The 19949-nt window shown below is 34.3% G+C and overlaps 1 protein-coding gene across 1 annotated transcript; it reads left to right on the plus strand.

The window, feature by feature from the left end:
- Positions 1-1049: 1049 nt before the first annotated feature.
- Positions 1050-16716, plus strand: LOC125681383 (cell division cycle-associated protein 7-like). The gene is made up of 10 exons (XM_048921439.2): positions 1050-1142; positions 1827-1909; positions 2005-2070; positions 7008-7154; positions 7384-7488; positions 10214-10345; positions 10548-10634; positions 10770-10832; positions 14105-14241; positions 16537-16716. Exons 2-10 carry the CDS (start codon positions 1856-1858, stop codon positions 16553-16555), a joined length of 810 nt encoding a protein of 269 aa, XP_048777396.1. The 5' UTR covers positions 1050-1142; positions 1827-1855; the 3' UTR covers positions 16556-16716.
- The last annotated feature ends 3233 nt before the right edge of the window (positions 16717-19949 follow it).

Consider the following 19949-nt stretch of genomic DNA (forward strand, 5'->3'; position numbering starts at 1 on the left):
TACAGTTAGTCTAATATAGACTTTAAAAAGAAGTGTTGAATCAATTTTCATTTTACCATTACTCGGGATCCAGAGCAGCTCCAATCCAGGCACATGAAGTATGGATATTACTAACCCCCCCAACCCCCCCTTTTAATAATGCATAATAAATACATTATTTTATTATACCGGTAGAAGGCCAATCTCTAAAGCTTACAACAAGTGTGAAACGATTACATGAATCGGAAGAGGGATGAGATAGACTAGGAATTCACACATTTCAGAGAAATTATTGCCACCAAAAAAAAAATATGAAAGGGGGGGGTGGTAGTAATAATCCATACTTCAGGTGCCTGTGATCCAGGTTCAGTTTTACAGTCTTCCAAAAGTTCAAAGGTCTAGAAACAATGTTAGCTGGGTGAGCCTTGTGGTCTATAGGCCTCTTTATAATATATTTCATATAGAAATTTATATTTTTTATACTTTAGATTGTATTTTTATATCATACTTGGATGCATATGCAGAACTTGACAGTTTCCTCCGATATTATAATACGCTTTATTATCAACTGGGTACAATTTGATTTAAAAAATATTACAAGCATTTTGAATTATAATAGATTTTTTAAATATCTTTTAGGTCCACAAGAGCGTAGTCGGAATTTATATGCAAGCATTCTCAATCAAATGGTATTATTGCTCACACCTTCACCCTCATCTTAGCCATGCTTCAAAACAATATCTGAGAATAGAATGATAAACTATTCGCAAGGAAACTTAAAAACTTCTTTCTTACTAGCTAGTATATGTATCAAGTACCAAAACCGCAATTGGAAAAAATATTTTATCATTAGCAATGAACGACTGAATTTAGGTACGAGTTGCTTATTTCTACGGCAAGCGGTAAAAGTAGACTGTGAAAACTCTGGTTTGGTAATTTTCTTATCAAATATTTCGAGGTAAACGTGCATGGTTCTTCTTTGATAGATCAAATACAGTAACCACTTAAAATTTAATGGCATTCTATTCGATACATTAAAAGAAAGGAAATCTTCGGCTTGCGGTCGTACTACATTTACCGCTATTTTCTACATCGACGCCCTCTAGCGGTGGCGGGAAAATTGTGATTGCGCACATGTAAACAGATATCTTGTTGGAATTGTTGTGAGTATTCTATTTGTTATTTAGCAATGCCTATAGAACTTTAGGTATAAGATATTGTATGTAATGGGTACATATACTATGTAAATAAACTAGCGGTAGTTTACTTATATATTTATATGTATTAATTGTGTACGGATGTATAAGACCCACGCATATACCAGGTCCAGTCCAAGACTATTTCTACCTACGTAGCTACTTACAGCTACCTAGGTATTTAAACGTACTGCAGGTGGCTATTTTTACCTACTTTTTCCTTTACTTGCATTTCGTGACCAAACGCAGGAACGGTGCAATATGGTGTGTACCAAATTTCTTGATTCACTTACACTGATCTGACGATGAATACTGTACCACATAAATATTGAACAAAAAATTATTACTTTCTAACCTTTCAAATTTGCATCAATAACTACACCCAGTTCCATTTTCTAGGATCGAAGTTACGTAATAAGAAGTATAGAATGTCTTTCAAATCTGTATTAATGTTATTTAAAGTTTACCTTTATGCATTTTTACATTAAAGGGTTTTGAGGCGATTTTTCATGTTTTTCCTTTACATTTTCCACCCTTATAAAGTATTCAAATTTACACTCCGAATTTTGCCATGCCCAACATCAACATGATACATAAAATGACTGACATGTTTACAATATGCAATCAATCAATCAAATGATTTTGTTACAGAGTGAAATTTGAAGTAGACATTGACAATCATGCTTAACTATGAGGACATTAGAGCCAAAAATTTGGAAGACAACAAAGCTATTGTAAGTATGTGGCCGTCAATTGTTTTCTTTTAATAGCCAATATTTAATAACATTGTTCTGGTAGAAGTTTTAGGTATCCATTTTGCATGTTGTAGTTAGAGAAGTTGATGGCAGAAGTGAAATGGCACCCAAAGCAGAAGAAAGTTGTTCCAAGATTCAAGGTACCATTTAATGATATGTTATTGCATTCATTTATATACTATACAGTCAAATTGTATTTTGAGACTGTCCAATGGTGAATGAAAAAAAAAGTCACATATGCAGGGTTCTCAATAAATTTAGAAGTAGCAGGTGAAAAAAAAAGTAGGCAGAGAGATGTGTGAGCACCAAAGGTGCCAGGAGGTCTGCTCCCCCGAAAAATGTTTGAGGATTAGTTTTGTCGTAGGAGGCATTTCCTTGAGTTTAGGCACTTAAATCTAGCATTAAAATCATTTGTAAAATGTCAGCAAAATGTGTTTACATGTAAGTGACTGGTAGCAATTTATTTTTTCTATAATGATGAGGAGATTTTATAGTAAGCCATGACATATGGTTTGTGGACAATGTGTTCATGTTCTAAGACCCCATTGTCAGAAAATCACGGTTGGTCGCTCTAGACGATTACCTACCAAGGGTCACCAGTGCTCCAAGTCGCATCTGCTATCAGGTCGCAAAATGGCGACCTAAAAATATTTCTGGTCGCCATGTTTAAAATTTCTACTCGCCATAGTAAAAGATTTTGTAAATATAGGACTTACAAGGTTTTTTTTAAAATATGAATATCTTTCAAGTAAAAAATTCAACACCCATGTATACATTTTGTTTGTTTTATTTTTAAACTGAATAGAAATGTACTGTGAAACATACTTGATGCTAACAAGTCAAGTTTTTACTCTGGCAAAAGTTGTATTGCACTGGGTTATCCTGTGTATTTTACAGTACGCTTCTGGGGAAGAAAACCCAGCGTTTCACACAAGGATTTGCTTGAAAGTCATCATTAAGTGGGCCTTCACTGCTTATCATGTTATGCGAATAAGAGCTCCTAGTTTTGTTGGATCTTTTGCTGAACAATTAGTACCAGCATCAATAAGAACACTACATCCCGAGTTTGATTGTCTTTGAAAATTAACAGCAACTGTTGCCCCGCTCTACTTACTGCTAATAATGCAGTCACGGACAACGACATGTCTCTTACTATTACCGTGAATAGTCACATTTCCACGTTTGAAAGATGTACACTCGGTCATGGTGAAATAGGACAATGGCTGTCCAGAAATGGTGGACGTTGCTGGCTAATTGGCCTCACAAATTCTGCAAAACATTTTTCTATCACGTAAATTTCCTCCGCCATTTCAGGACTGGGGTTCTTCCTTTACTTCTGCATTTCTCTTTAGACTCTGCTACACCATCTTTTGATGCAGAACTTTCCCTGTGTGATTCTTGAATTTCTTTGTTACATGTACTAGGCTGAGGCTTCTGTTTTTTACTATTGATAAATCCAAAGTGCTCTAAACCTCGTTTTTCCGCCATCTTGATTGTTTTGACCGAGACTGAATAATATTTATTCAGACTTCCGATCCCGATTCTAAAATTTTACTGGTTACCCAAATTTTCTTCGCTTGTGAAAATGCGACTTAATCATAATCTCTAGTCGCAAAATTGATTTTCTGGTCGTAAATGTGACCCTTTTACTCGCAACTTGGAGCACTGGTCACAAGGCCGATATTTTCGCATAACTCATTAAAATGCATGATCTTACATGACCTATCGAGGACCAATGGGAATCGCCATAAATATTCCCAGTACTCAATGTGTCGCTGTAATGGCGATGCCCATGAAAGTGTGTGTGTTTTGTTGTGCCACTATCAAAGATATATAGAATTTCCTTCTTTATAAACTGTCTTACTGTTATGCCCTCTGGGCCCAAAATTGGAATAAACTTATTTTATCTTATCTTATAGATGAAAACTCCAAATTTGGCACCCAAAATGGCTGATTATTTTAACTAACACTTCACTTTCACATATGCCCCCCTCCCTTTCGGAAATCCAGGATCCGCCTCTGGTATGTTTATTATCATCACTGCTTCATGGCACATGAATAAAATCAGTCATGCATGATACATTTTAAAAATTAGATGCAAATTTGAATTAAGATATGGTCTTACAATATGTTCACATGTCATTTTGTAATTAGCGAAGGTGAGACATGAATTGTGTTTACACGAGAGAAGTGTGTTCCAGATTGAAGGTAACAATTACTGGCTCAAATTGTGCCAACAACACAAATAGAACAAATTACGGCAGTACTTAATACGCAAGGTGTAAGTTTAACATACCTATTAAAACTAATGAAACACCAAGTCTGTTAAAAAAAACCACATTGCTCCCGTATGATGGAACTACGAACTCGTGCTGGACATGTAGACCTGTACAGATGCTTGGTAACACAGGCTTTTTCCTCCCTTCTTCATAGACACAAATACATCCCCGCTTCAATAATGCAGATAAAGCATCTAGCAGAAATTGCAATTGGTTTTTGTCCGTCGTGCGTTAACAATTGAACATTTTTAACTTCTTGATAACTACTAGTACAATTTCTTTTCAAATTTGGTATGAAACATTTTTGGAACAAGGGGAACGGGGAACATAAATTGTAAATTTCAGGATTCCTGGGGCCTTGGGGGTGGGGTAAAAACTGCCCAAAATTGACCAATTTTCAAAAATCTTCTTCTCTAGAACTGCACATGTGTAAGAAAAACTAAATGCATAGTGATGTAGGGCAGGAAGGCCTCTGCCAAATTTTGTAAATTTCATGATCCCCGGGGTAGGGGTTCTGACCAAACTTGTTAAATAGTGTTTATGTGTAAAACATTTGAATAACATCTTCTTTAGCGCTATTTATACTAAATATAAACTAAATGGATAGAGCAGGTAGTCTTTTACCAAAATTGTAAAGTTGATGATCCCTAGAGTAAGGGTTCTGACCCCAGGGTGGGGCCAAACTTAGTATATAGTATTTATGTGCAAGTTTGCTGATACTGTATAAAATCTAGATGCATATTTAAGAATAGCAGAAAAGGATGTACAAAAAATGGTGAATTTCAATCAAAACCCAGAGTTATGACTTAAGGATTAGTCCAAATTAGTCATATGTTTTGATGTTTTAATGTTAATACACCCTATTATTTAAAGCCTTTCATCAGTGTATGCACTTTTGAAGGCAATGAAGTTTTAAGAACACATCTTGTTTTATACTGTTGCTGAACATTAGAAATTAGCTTAGATATTCTAAACAGGAAATTTTTTCTAGATTTCATAGCCCATGGAAGTAATGATACTTTTTCACTAGTATTCAGGTGACTGATAAGGCCTGTGGGCCTCTTGTTATATTTTACATTTTTATATTCATTGGGATTGGAATTGTGTTCCTATGGAAAGGCTGTAAAAATAGGACATCAGAATAGAGACCGTCAATGAAACTCAGTCGCCAGGTCTCGAAATTAACATATGCCCATCAGTCTGTGACTGGTTAAAAGTCTGGCGGACTGACTGACATTTGTTTTAGTCAGTCCGATGGAACTAGTTAATTTCCTAAAGCATCATTTTGGAAAATATACTTATGAAATTTTATACACACATTTGGCATGCTTCGATCTGTAAATATTAGACGAATCTGGTTCGTAAATATAAATCCGACATTTAACTGTTACAATATTGTCTGAGGCATATTGAGTTAAATTTCATTTTAATAACATAAACGAAATATGTTTAATTATTTCTGGAAAACTGTTGGACTGGTAAATTTTTCTGCGGACTGGTTGAAATTATACCCCATCAGTCCGGCTGGACTGGTGACATAAAAAGTTAGCTTCAAGCCCTGGTCGCTGATTGTGTAAATAATCACTTCCTTAATTTAACATTCCAATCTCATTAATCACACAAGGAACATATCAATGAAAATATATATCAAATCTATTAATCTTGAACATATCTTCTGTTGTCTGTGAGTGACTTCTAATCGGTCAGCAGTTTACTCTAATCCGACTGAAATTGTGCTGTTCAAATTCGACCATTTTGAATATATGCTACATGTTTATGAATTGAATTAAGATTATAGAGTTCTGAATAAAACTTTTTCAACCCTGATAAAAACTGACCATTTTGAATATATGCTACATGTTTATGAATTGAATTAAGATTATAGAGTTCTGAATAAAACTTTTTCAACCCTGATAAAAACTATGTGTCCGTATGTACATGACACTGGTAAATATGAAGACTGGGTACCAATTTTTAAGATCATAGTTCAAGGTCACACAGCATTAAATGTACTCGGGAATATTACATCCGTCAATTTACCGGCATGGTAGAGGACACAAATTGCTAATGCAATACTCTCAGAATGCTTGTTCATCAAAAATTACATTTATCTCATAATATGAAATGCGTGCCAATATTCTAAAACATAAAAACATTTTCTTGTAAAGAGCATTTATGTATACCTGTAACTAAAAAACTACAAAGCTTCTCTAGTGGTAAAAGAAAGTAAGTGAAGACGAGAGTTGCTTGATTTCCTTTTGTGCAGTAATGCTGGAAATGTGTTATTAAATTTGAAAGACATTAGATAAATCACAATATCCATTGTGTATGGCAAATCTTTTTAAAGTTTTGAACTAATGTAGGCAACTATATTTAACTTGGATATATCAAATACTCAGTATACTTCAAAGTGAGATGCTAGTCTTGGTCACATTTTATAAAATGTTGGACATTTTGTATACAAAATCAAAAGTAAGAATCTCGTACACAAAAAGGTTGTATAAATTATGATTGGCAGACAGGTAGTCATTTAATGCAGATAGAATAGATAGGGTAACACCTGGGGGGGGGGGGGGTAATTTTTACATATGACAGCAACTCATTTAATACAGTTGGTTGATATTGCAGTTTTGACTGTATTTGATGGTGATGTGTATATAAAAAAAAAAAAATAAAAAAAAATTATAAACACCAACTAGTAGTACATGTACTAAAGGTTTAATCAACACAAATTTGTCTTGTTTCCTTTAATTGATTTTGATAGTCGATAAAAATTTCAGACATGTTGATTTTAACAGACACCACACAAACGCAGGAAGTCAGAGACACTAGGTCCAATTCGACGCAATCCGTCCAGAAAAGCTCGCTGCGGAGGAAAGATTGGTCAGAATGATGTTGATAGACACTGTGATCCAGTAAAGGATTCTGATACATCTCCAACCAATGTAAGATTCAGAGAACATATCAGTACCAATTATTCACCTGGGGTTGAACTGCCTCAACTTATTAAATGCAAGAATCCCATTGCTATTACGACACATTAATGGTATGTTGATCTATGCAGATTTTCTGTGTATGGATCATTAAAATATTTTGGTAATGGTTGTACAGAATTTGTTTGAAATAAGAAGTGTTATCAAGTTATAGCAATGAATTGTTCATGTCTTTTTCCAGTGGTTAAAAGTTCGCTTTGGATTTTTCCATAAGAAATCGGATGTGAAAAAGGACAGTGATGATGAGGAAGATGACATGGATTATAAAGAGGACATTGATGAGCTGGTAAGATATTTATGATCAGTGTCTTGGGGAATTTAAGGTTACTGTTTTTAGCTCACCTTAGCTGAAAGCTTTCTGATCACCCATTGTCCGTTGTTCTGTAAACTTTTCACATTTTCAGCTTCTCCAAAACCACTAGGCGAATTTCAACCAAACTTAGCAAAAAGCGTCCTTGGGTGAAGATCTTTTAAATGAAGGGTCATGTCCCCTTCAAAGGGGAGATAATCATAAAAATAGAGTGGAGTCATTTAAGACTCTTTTCAAGAACCACTGGGCCTGAAGAGCTGAAATTTACATGAAAGCTTCCTGATATAGTGCAGATTCAAGTTGGTTAAAACTACAACCCCGGGTGTAGACTGGGGTCACAATAAGGGATCAATGTTTTACATGCAAATATATATAGGGAAAATCTTCTAAAGAACCACTGGCCAGGAATGTACAAATTTACATCGAAGTTTCCTTACATAGTGCAGATTCAAGTTTGTTAAAACCATGCGGGGGGGATGAGGCCACAATAGGGGATGAAAGTTTTACATACAAATATATAAGGAAAATCTTCTCAAGAACCACTGAGCCAAAAAAGCTGAGATTTACATGAAAACTTTCTGACATAGTGCAGATTAAAGTTTGTTAAAATCATGGGCCCCGGGAGTAGGATGGGGCCACAATAGAGGATCAATGTTTTACATATTGATACATAGAGAAAATCTTTAAAAATCTTATTCTCAAAAACCATTGGGCCAAAGAAGTTTACATTTACAGGAAAGCTTCCTGACATAGTGCAGATTCAAGTTTGTAAAAATTATACCATGTCATCTAGATCGTATTTTCCACATCTGAAAGAATTTTGTCTTTATTTATGTTCAATACTTTTTCTTCTCCAGTAGGATACTATGCTTGCTAGATTTTTATGCAGAAACAATAAACTTTTATACAAATTCTTTAATAAAAATCCTATTTCTCCTTATAAACAGTGATTTTTTGGGGCCAAAATGCCACCGATATTCGGCTGTTTCCCCTCACTAAAATTAGCCATTTTTTCCCAATTATATATATATGTTTTTCCCAATTTCAAATCTAGGGAAATTAAGCCATTTTAAAAAAAGGTTACCGTATATTGCTGACAAAGAGTAAATACGTTTTTTCTTCAGTTTTATTCTCCAAACCACTGCACATGCAAAATGTTTTGTAAAGAATATGTAAAACAGTAGAGGCATCCATATAAGCAGATATGTAGTGAAGTATATAGTTTCCAGGTACACATTAAGCCATATTGTTGACAATTTATTTTGACTGCCATTATATGTAGAGTCAGGCTAATAACAGGAAGTGGCCAACAGTATAAGGTTTTACTAAAATCCGAAAAATACAAACAGGAGAGACATTCTGGAAACTTGATTATTAATATAATATTTACAAGATTATGGGTACAAATGCTGGTGAATTAATAATTTATTATTTTCTTTATGAAATTAGACAATAAATATTTCTTAGAAAAAGTAAATAATATCTATACAAGGTGTTACTTCCAATACATATTTAATGTTAAATAATGATTTATTTTATGATTTTAAATCAGATCTGAAATAAGCCTCAAATAAAAATGTTATTTGATTATTTTATGCATCTTTACCATTTTAATTTACTAGGAATGATTTTTCCCAATTTGAGGAAAATGTCGCTAGTTTTTCCCAATTCAAAAGGAGGGGTGGTAGTTTGAAAAACAAAAAAAAAATCACTGATAAATTTGCTGTAAAAATCTCTATATTTGCCCTATAAACTGCAAAAAAAAATTCCTATAATCCTATATTTTTTCGGCCAAAAGTGGCTTGACACCCTGTCATGGTGACTCTGGTGGGCAATGTGGACCTTGAGCCTCTTGTTAAATTGGTTAAGTGTCCCTTATGAAGTTTGGAGACTTGTTGTTTTTCTTGGTTCTTATTATTTTTCTGCTTCTTGATTCTTATATCTGAATTCACACACGAAAATATAAGCTGTCACAAATCAGCTGTTAAATTTATAATCTATTTATACTAAACAAAGCTTCCAGATCATGCTTTTCTGGAAAATGTACAATTGAAATCAACAGGTATTATATCATTTTTCTATTGAACTTTGATGAACATCCATCTAAAAATAAAATGTCTAAAATCTTGTGTAGGTCAGAGGTATATATCAAATACAATGTATTATATTAAGAATGTATTATATTAAGGATGTATGCTACACCTGAGACATTTGATATGGATGAAAAGTGGAGGATATGTACAACGTACAACAATATTTTGAAATTGAAAACTTTCAAATTTACTTTAATTAGTCAAAAAATGCAGTTATAGTTGAAAGTAATCTGAGAAAATTTTTAAATCCCTGCGGGACTCAAACACGCAATCTACAGTTCAGCAGTGGACGTGCTAACCTACTGAGCTACTCAACTAGGCGAGAATTTTTTTAATGAATAGACAAATATTGCTGATATTAATATTTTCATCCATGTTTTAAAAGGAAGTCAGCCATTATGACAATGTAGAGAACCTCCTTAATATACATAATATATAATATGTATAGTGTTTGTGTTATACTCAGGTGACCGTTAAGGTGCATGGGTCTCTTGTTTGTCTTTTAAAATTTTATATTTGAAATTCCACTATTGCATGATCAATTGTTGTTTAAAACTCACTGGTATGAAAATTTCATGATATGGATTTGTAACTGAATGAACTTGCAGGATGAAAAACTACCCAAGTCCAACTACACCAAAAGTTTCCAGCTCGATACAAGGTCTGCTGAAGAAATTACTGAGGATGACTTGGCACTTGTAGCAGTCCATGTCAGTGAGAAACGCTATGACAGCATTTATGTAAGTAGGAACCAATCTGTCAGAGACCATTCAGAGATTGTAAGTGAAAGGAGTATGGATAATTAAACTAAATGCTGGTTTGGTTAGATCACTTATCTCATTTTAAGATTTAGCACAAATAGGTAGTACAGATGATATGTTTTCTACATACATATTCATGTGAGAGGGACTTTTGGTTAGTAATGATGTTGGTATATTATAGGGAACATCATGTCACCAGTGCAGACAGAAGACCGCAGACATGAAGACTATCTGTAGGTCAGGGTTCTGTTTCGGGGTTAGAGGCCAGGTAAGTGCTCAAAGGTTGTAAATGAATTCCATTTGTAGATGACAGGTAGAAAAATAATCATGGATTTTGTGTACTCTGTAGTACAAAGTCTTTATAGTTTTGTATCTTTCAATTGCAACATTCTAAACTTTGCAGTTTTGTGGTCCCTGCTTGAGAAACAGATATGGAGAAGATGCTAAAGAAGCTCTGAAGAATGAGGTATGTATTTGAAGTGAAGTTTCAGATAAATGCAATTACCTTATTTTAATGAATATGATACACATTTGTGTTTAATACAATCTCCCTTTTTGGGGCCTGAAAATTGATGGAAAATGCAGTTTGTGTGACTAATAACTAGGGCTGGATCTATATATAGATTATCGATATGAATCAGTATTTTTATACGATAACTGATACAGCAAACCCCGGATCGTCTAATATATTAAGAGTTGTTATTCGCATATCTAACAGTGAGATTTCATGAAAGAGTTTACAAATAAATTGAAAATATACAAACAAACTATCTAAATGTTATTTGCTCCATGACTGCAAACGTCGAAAGTGTGCAGTGGTCTCAGTTTTCAAAAATTAGCTTGAAAAAACCTTAGTGTAACATTTGTGGAACAGAGGTTGGAAGTTCTGGTGGTACAACTGATTGGGATAACACCATCAAACTAACTGTTGGAAAGATGGCGTAAAATCTTTTGATATTGATGAATAGTATATATGTAGTGATCAAAGTGGAACCCAAATTTGCAGTCACGATTTTGGTATGAATAAATTTGAAGAAATATATGAACAAATAAATAAATTCATAATTTATCTGTGGATATTCATCCTGGGGGGAAAATTGATTTCCTCTGCTGCGTCAGACTTGGGCTCAGAGCAGGTTCTCAGTAGAACAGGAGATACAGGGTTTGTCTAAAGCTAGAGCAAGTGGATGTCCTTGTTTTCGTGAAAATAAGATATGTTAACAATATTGCTAAAAGCAAATAAATAAACACATGCACAATTGTCTTTTGTGATAAATTAATGCAAGCTAGCAATATAATTGTTATTGTTTACTTCAATCCTCAAAATTATGTGTAAATGTAATTATATTGTTTCATCAATATGTGTTACATATCATTTCTCTGTATTGCAATACATATTGTATCAAACTTTTCCAAACAATACCCAAGCCTAATGATATATTATGCAGTGAAAAATTTGACAAAGCCTTATTCAATTCATTGCAGTAATTTTCAATAAACATTTTGCAGAAATGATGTAGATTTTCAACAAAGCACAAGAATTAGCCAATCGTGCAGCGAAAATTTTGAGCTAATGGTCATTTTAGATTTATACATTGTGGCAAACTTTAGTGAATATCTTTGGTTAGTAAATTTCATACCCAGTGAAAGTGAAAGACAAAATATGGTAATTCTCATGTAACTTGTTATACAAATTTTGATTTGTAAATTTCAAAATTTGATTTGTAAATTTCCATACACCCTGCTGAAGCTGGTGGTATATATATATAAATTAATTGACGTTGCAATGTGTATCCACTTGCAAAGAGAAAAAAAGAATGATGACATTTGTTCCTTAAAATGTAAAATTTAGGTAGGGGATTTACCCTGAGGTCAATTACATAGCAATGTAATGCATTACATTAATACCATTACTTAGAAAATTTCACTGTACCATTACTCCTATTTTGAATTGTAATGCATTACATTGCACATTACTTGAGAGTGCATTACATTACACATTACAATAAAGAAATGGCAGAATTTTTTTTTCTTTTATAATGATTTATAAATTTTGGGTATACAGTAAACATAAGCACACAAAATATTCATCAATGTTAGGAAATGCATTGAAGTGTTGACTTACTATACCTTAGGTATTAAAAACTAAAATGTTGTTCATTAAACACTGTTAACTCTTAAGACATGAAGTTGATCTTTTAGCTCATAAGGTCTAAAAGTCAATCACTAATATGATAAATTAATCTAAACCTCCAAAATATCATAGAATATTTGAATTAATATAAATGGAATGTAATGTGCATTACAGTATATTTTCTACAAATAATGCATTACGTTACCATTTAATACTTGTAATACAAAAATGACCCATTACACATTACACCCCCATTACACTAAAATTGTCTGACACTACATTACCATCACACATTACACCAGGCCTGGTTGTATTCCATCGAATTGATTGGACATTGATATTTAAGCTAATATTGTAAATGGTTATTAGGTCACCCGAGTAAAGTATTGCATTTGGTTGTCATCCATCTTGCGTTAGCAATCGAACATTTTTATGCCCCCAGGATCGTAGATCGGGGGACATACTGTTTTTGTCCTGTCTGTAATTCTGTCTGAAACTTTAACCTTGCTAATAACTTTTGAACAGTAAGTGATAGAGTTTTGATATTTCCCATGAGTATTCCTTGTGACAAGACCTTTCTATTTTTAAAAATGTAGAACACTTCTATCAGATGTGTTTAAAAACGCTTAGACCCCGATGTCAGAATTTCCTTTTCCTAGACATCAATATGTCAAATTCATAATCCTTTTTGGATAGTACATACCACATTTTGTACCAGTTATCCAATATGAATCCCCTTACAATGGGATTTAGTTGCACTCTGTTGTGTTTGAGTGGATGAGTGTGTGCCAAACAGAAATAATTTACATTTGCATCAGTCTCTCATAAATATGCTTCATGATTCCTTTTTCACAAATTTGCATTCCAATATATCTTTGAATATTATTAATTCTAATATATATACCAACCCCAAACATTGCTATATCAAATAGAGATGTCACTTTCCTCTAATAACCCTCAGCGGGGTCCTTGCTGACCGTGTCAGTTTTCTAGTTGATATTGAATTGAAACTAAATGTATTTAGAAAGAGCAAATAGTCCTTTACCAATATTGTAACTTTGATGATCCCCGGGGTAGGGGTTCTGACCCTAAGGTGGGGCCAAACTTAGTATATGATATTGATGTGTAAGTTTGCTGATACTGTATAAAATCTAAATGCATACTTAAGAATAGCAGAAAAGTATGTACAAAAAATGGTGAATTTCACAACCCAGGGTTTTGACTCTAGGATGGGTCCATATTAGTCATATCTTTTAATGTTAATACACATATTATATTATATAAAGCCTTTCATCAGTGTATGCACTTTTGAGGGCATTGAAGTTTTAAGAACACATCTTGTTTTATACTGTTGATGAACATTAGAATTTAACTTAGATATTCAGAACAGAAATATTTTTTTTTTTAGATTTCATAGCCCTTGGGAGTAGTGATACTTTTTCACTAGTGCTCATGTGACTGATAAGGCCTGTGGGCCTCTTTTTGGGGTGGGGGTGGGGGGGGGGGGGTCTTCATTTATTCATGTAAGATAGAGAAATAGAAAATCACAAAAGATATTTTTTTTTTCTGTATTTTCTATTAGTTTACACGTGTTTGTCTTGCAGAGCTGGCATTGCCCTCCATGCAAGGGTATATGTAATTGTAGTTTTTGTCGCAAGAAACAAGGGAAATCCTGCACAGGTATTATGATTCATCTGGCTCGTCACCATGGATTTGAGAGTGTCAAGGATTACCTTCAAAGGTAGGAATTCAATTTCTCATTAGACTCGGAAATGTTCTTGCTATTAATTGGGAAATGTTTTTTGAATTGATGTATAGGTAGCTATGAAAATAACATTAGAATTTAATGAAAGCTTCCTGACATATATGGATATATAGGAAAAATGTTTCAAAATCTTCTTATGTTAATATGCAAGATACCCCAGGTAGTGTAGATTCTTGTTTTTTTAAATTATGGACCCTGGGGTGTGGGTGGGGGGTCACAACAGGGAGAGATTTTCACATGTATTGGAAAATAAATCTTCTCAAGAACAGCAGGACCACAATTAGTCATATTATTTGCAAGCATCTCCAGGTGGTGCAGATTTGTTTGTTCAAATTGTGACCCTGGGAATGGTGTGGGGCTGCAATAGAGGATCAAATTTGTACATGGGAATATGTAGGAAAACATCTTTAACAAACAGCAGGGCCATGATTAGTCATATTGATATGCATGCATTCCCAGGCTGTGCAGAATCAAGTTTGTTCAAATCATAACCCCAGGGCATAGGGCCACAATAGGTAATAATCTTTAAAAATCTTCTCAAGAACAACAGGGTCATGATTAGCCTTATGAAGATGAAAGCATCTTCAGGTAGTGCACAATGGGTAATAGGAATATACAGAAAATTAATCAAAACAAATTCTTTTCAAGAGTAGCAGGGTCACTCTAAATCATATCAAAATGCACTATAACGTTACTCATACCTTTTGAATGGTACGTTATGGAGCTTTTCGTTTCTTATGTGCATTTCTTGTGACAAGTTTTTTCTGTTGTCGTTGTTGGCAGTGTCGTCGTTGTAAACTTTTCACATTTCATCTTCTCCAGAAGCACTGGACCAATTTCAACCAAACTTGGCACAAAGCATCCTTTGGTGAAGGGGATTCAAGTTTATTCAAATGAAGGGCCATGCCCCCTTCAAAGGAGAGAGATAATGCAAAAAGAGGGTGGGGTCATTTAAAAATCTTCTCAAGAAGCATTTACTTGGCCAGAAGAGTTGAAATTCATATGAAAGCAGATTAAAGTTTGTTAAAATCATGCACCCGGGGGGGGGGCACAATAGGGGATCAAAGTTTTACATACAAATATATAAGGAAAATCTTTAAAAATCTTCTTCTCGAGAACCACTGGGCCAGGAAAGCACACATTTACATGAAAGCTTTCTGACATGGTGCAGATTCAAGTCTTTTAAAACCATGGCCCCCGGGGGTAGGTTGGGGCCACTATAGGGGATCAAAAGTTTTACATACAAATATATAGGGGATATATTTAAGAATCTCAAGAACCACTAGGTCAGAAAAGTTTACATTTACATGAAAGCTTTCTGACATAGAAAGGTTTGGAAAAACCATGACCCCAAGGGGTAGGTTGGGGCCACAATAGGGATAGTGTTAAATCTAGGATCTAGAGGGGGCACACATCATATGTTAAAAAGTGAAATAAAGAACAATTGTTCATATTAACAAATATTTTTTTTTAATTTTATAGAGAAAAAAAGGTATGATGCTATTAAAATGGGCATGACGCCAGCCAAAAAGGGCATGCTGCGGTGCCATGCTAGTTTGCTTTAGATTTAACACTATGGGATCAAAGTTTTACATGCGAATATGTAGTGAAAATCTTTAAATATGGGTCAAGATGACTCAGGTGAGCGATGTGGCCTATGGGCCTCATGTTTACCCTGGGATTTTTTCCTTCAAGTTTGACCTACTGTAAAGAAATCCTAACCTAGACAATATCTCTTGAACTATTTAATGTAGGGCTTTCATATTTTGTACATTATAGATTCCTTATGGCAAATACTTGTATTCATACCATGATCTTGGATTTTGACCTCCTTTTAAGAAAAGTTAACCTAGGCAGTATCTCTTGAACTGTTTAAGGAAGGACTTTCATATTTTGTATATAGATTCCTTATGACAGGACCGTACATTTCCTACCATGACTGTTGACCTTTTGACCTTGTATCATGATTTTGTTGTGACCTTTGTGGCTAGGTTGGGGCCATTGTGTTGGGCTAAAAAAAAAATTATGAGAGCATAGAGTAAAAAAAATATTAATTCAAAATACAGCAGCTGAACAACAGCAGGGCCAAGGTGTCATAAGCAAGTGTTGTGGTCCATGGACCTCTTGTTTGCGTACTGGAGTGTTTAGTTATAATTTTCAATCAAAAGTTACCAAAACAAAGTCAATTTACTTGTTAAATTATGCAATCACAATCCCAAATTTTCCATACTTGTTCACATCTATAAACGGTTTTTTTTCTTTTTCTTTCAGTTTATCTATGAGGAAGTAGTGGTTGTTTGAAAGTGGCAGCATTTCTTGTTATGATTTACAGATTCTATTGTATCACCTATCACAGAACAAGTTCACCAGTAGTTTTTTTAAGTTTTAATGCAGTTCATTTTACATTTTTATATGCATATGCTATGAATATTAAATTTGAATGAATAAATAGTCCGAGTTGTGTTGCTTTGTTAAATCTAACTAGAAGTATATGATTTATTGTGTCGCCTGCGTTACGCAGTGGCGACATATAGGGATCACTATCCATCGTCTTGCGTTGTCGTCACAAAAAATTTCTGTCACAGTTTTCTCAAGAACCACATGGGGCAACTCCCTGATATTTGGCACAGAGCATCAGTGTGGCCAACTGTATTGTGTAAGACATTTTCGAATCTGTTGCTTATCAACTTCCTGTTTAGTGACAAAAACCATTTCAATAATTTACTTTTTCAACATTATACGTGATATATTACATATAGAATGAACTAGCAGGCGACGCATGTCTTCCGGGGAAGACTTAATACTGCGTTTTCTACATTGAAGGAGAACTATAAAGAAGAGAAATAGGGGATTATTATAGTGCTTGTTATTGAGCTAGAGTAAGAAAAAGTTTACCATTTTAGCTCGCTGGACCAAAGAGCTATTGTCATGGCATCAGCATCACACTTTCAGGGTATAACTTTAACCTTGGCTATATCTTTTTTGAACCAAGGAGGGATGGGGCTTTGATATTTCACATGTAGATCCCTCATGACCAGGGCTTTCATTTTGTACCATGGCTTTTGATCTAGTTGACACTGATCTTGAATTTTGATCTATTTTTCAAAACTTTGGGTATTTATTTGATCCATTAGGCTTTGATGTGGTCAAATATTTATCAATCTGTCCCTACTCGAAAATTACTGCATATGCTCCTAATTTGATTGCATTTTTAAAAAAGTTTGTTTTGTACAAAGAAAATCTCTTGTGTGCAAAACGTCATTTTGGGCAGTGTAACAGTGCATGTCTGATTACTGTACTATTAATTTGACAATAATTATCAAGTGTTACAAATACATAAACTTGTCATATTTGCTTGAAAATGTGTTATTATTGGAAAGAGTTTTCACCAGTCACTTCACTGATTTGAGTAATAGGTTAAAAGTAGAGTCCTGCTTCCTAGCAATCCAGAGGAGAGAGGGTCCGGAACCCCCCCCCCCCCCCCTCTTTTTTTTAGCGGACAAAATTTTTTAAGTTATTCAGTTTTAACAAGATAGTATATCATTTAAATCTAGGAAAAATAATATGAAACACTATTTTAGTCAGATACAAGTGTCACTTCAGAATTGAGAAGTACACAATTTGGAAGTGAAAAAAAAGTACCAGGAAATGCACAGAATGCAAGATTTTGCACTATTTACAGCAGAGCTTCTGGAGGCCCCCAGATTCCAGGGTGTAATGGGGTTGTGAAAAATAATTCCCAAAGGAGCTCGAATTCATGAATTCCTATATTGGTTAGGGAAGGGGGTATTCTACCGTGCATTTTGTGGGAGTTCAATGTTGAGTAATAATGCAAATGTAATCACTGAGCTCATATATATGAAGATCATTGCAAAATGTAGTAAGCATAAATATTTGGTTATGGAATCAGCATAGGGGTCTATCTCCGCAAAAACCGAGGTCACATGTCACAGCAGGTGTGGCTCGATAAAGATCCCTTCCTGCTCAATGGCCATAAGCGCCGAGCATAGGCCTAAATTTTGCAGCCCTTCACCGGCAGTGGTGACGTCTCCATATGAGTGATACTCAACGGGGACGTTAAACAATATGTTCAATCAATAAAAAAAAACAGGTCATATTACATTTTGCTTTATTGAAGAAGATGGGGTGACTTTATCGAGCCGAGAACCCACAGATGGACAAATATCAAAGTGAAAATTGAATCTCCAGAAAAAGAAAAATGTGCAATCTAGTTACAACAATCGCTCCATAGTTTCCAAAAAAGCTTTTTCGATGTGCCCATTTAATAGGAACATTGGGAAAAAAATCCTATTTAAAATCACGTATACGCGAAAAACGCACAAATTAACAGTAAATTTTACTTTTCCAAGCAGATTTTCATATGGAGTGGGCCAAGTCTCCATTGTGAACTGAGTAAAATATGTTAGTACATGTTCAGGTGCAAAATGTTTTGTAAATAAAAGTATGGAGACTTGACCCACTCTATGAAAAAAACTTACTTCTTGTGTATAACTTTTGTCGTATTATCAAGAAAATTTGTATGTTCTCGACGGGTGACGTTACATAGCCTGATATTCACAAATAATTTCATGGGATGGATAGCCGAGGTGGTATAGCGGAAATCTCCCTGAAGTTTTGGACAGACCCAGATTGCATATCTGTGGTTTGAATCCCAGGTTTTCCTACCTATTATTTTTTTCTGGGCATAATCATGTTATTCGATCCGCGAACTTTACGATAGCATTTATTCCGTAAATGTGACTTTTAAAAACGGAATAAATAGCATAATTAGTTAACATGAGTAAAATATATAAGTATTAGTTACTATTTAGTCTGTGTGCCGACCATCTATAATTATATATCTTTATACATATAACCATGATAACGATATTTTTAAGTACGCGGATCGAATAATATGATTATGCCTTTTTCTGATAAATTATTAGACTTCCCATTATTATTTGTCTCTGGCATTTTATTTTACTCATAGTATGCATTCTTAATGACGATCACAAGTAATTGATTCCAACATGCATCAAGTAAATAAATATAAACAAGTATGGGGCCTACTGTGAAGGATGGATGTTGTTTATGTAAACGACAACTTAAAGGAAAGTTAAAGAGAACAATTTTATCAATGCTTAAGAAGTTACTTAAGAAATCATGACAAAACTAAAAAAAAAAAAAAAAAAAAAAGGCACAGTGAACTACAGTTTAGTACAAAAAACAAAAGCAAGTCAAGTGTCTGTTTCTGTCCCATTTGTATTTGCTGGGGAATCTAACAGCAAATGTGCGTTCTGCTATTGTAAAACCGGCCTCAGAGTTGTACCAAAAGAGGCGAGAACTGATGCCTTTATTATATTCGGTATTTAGTACCAGTAGGTTGTAAATGCTGTTCAAAAACATTAAGTTGGGGAAAAACTTAATCCAAATCAAAGCATTAATACTGCACCATACAGAAAACGCTATTCCACATTTGATTTACACCACAAAACGTAAGGTTTCTCATTCACATCAGTTAATATGGAAATGGGGAGCACGTACTGTTGGATGTTGTGAGCATATATGTAGTGTCATTTGGTACCTTGGGTACTCCAGGCATCAGAGTCATTATGTGTGTGTTAAAAACTGCTTAATGTCTGATATACATGATGCTGCCTGTGAAACAAATTCTATTTTTATGA

The sequence above is a fragment of the Ostrea edulis genome, chromosome 2 (genome assembly GCF_947568905.1).
Source record: "Ostrea edulis chromosome 2, xbOstEdul1.1, whole genome shotgun sequence".
NCBI classification, from domain to species: domain Eukaryota; kingdom Metazoa; phylum Mollusca; class Bivalvia; order Ostreida; family Ostreidae; genus Ostrea; species Ostrea edulis.

Bases quoted from the DNA above. Each gene is read 5' to 3' on its own strand.
- LOC125681383 (XM_048921439.2), top strand. From the start codon at position 1,856: ATGCTTAACTATGAGGACATTAGAGCCAAAAATTTGGAAGACAACAAA. The intron at 7,155-7,383 runs GTAAGATTCAGA...GTCTTTTTCCAG, and splicing joins CTGATACATCTCCAACCAAT to TGGTTAAAAGTTCGCTTTGG. The intron at 10,635-10,769 runs GTAAGTGCTCAA...TAAACTTTGCAG, and splicing joins GTTTCGGGGTTAGAGGCCAG to TTTTGTGGTCCCTGCTTGAG.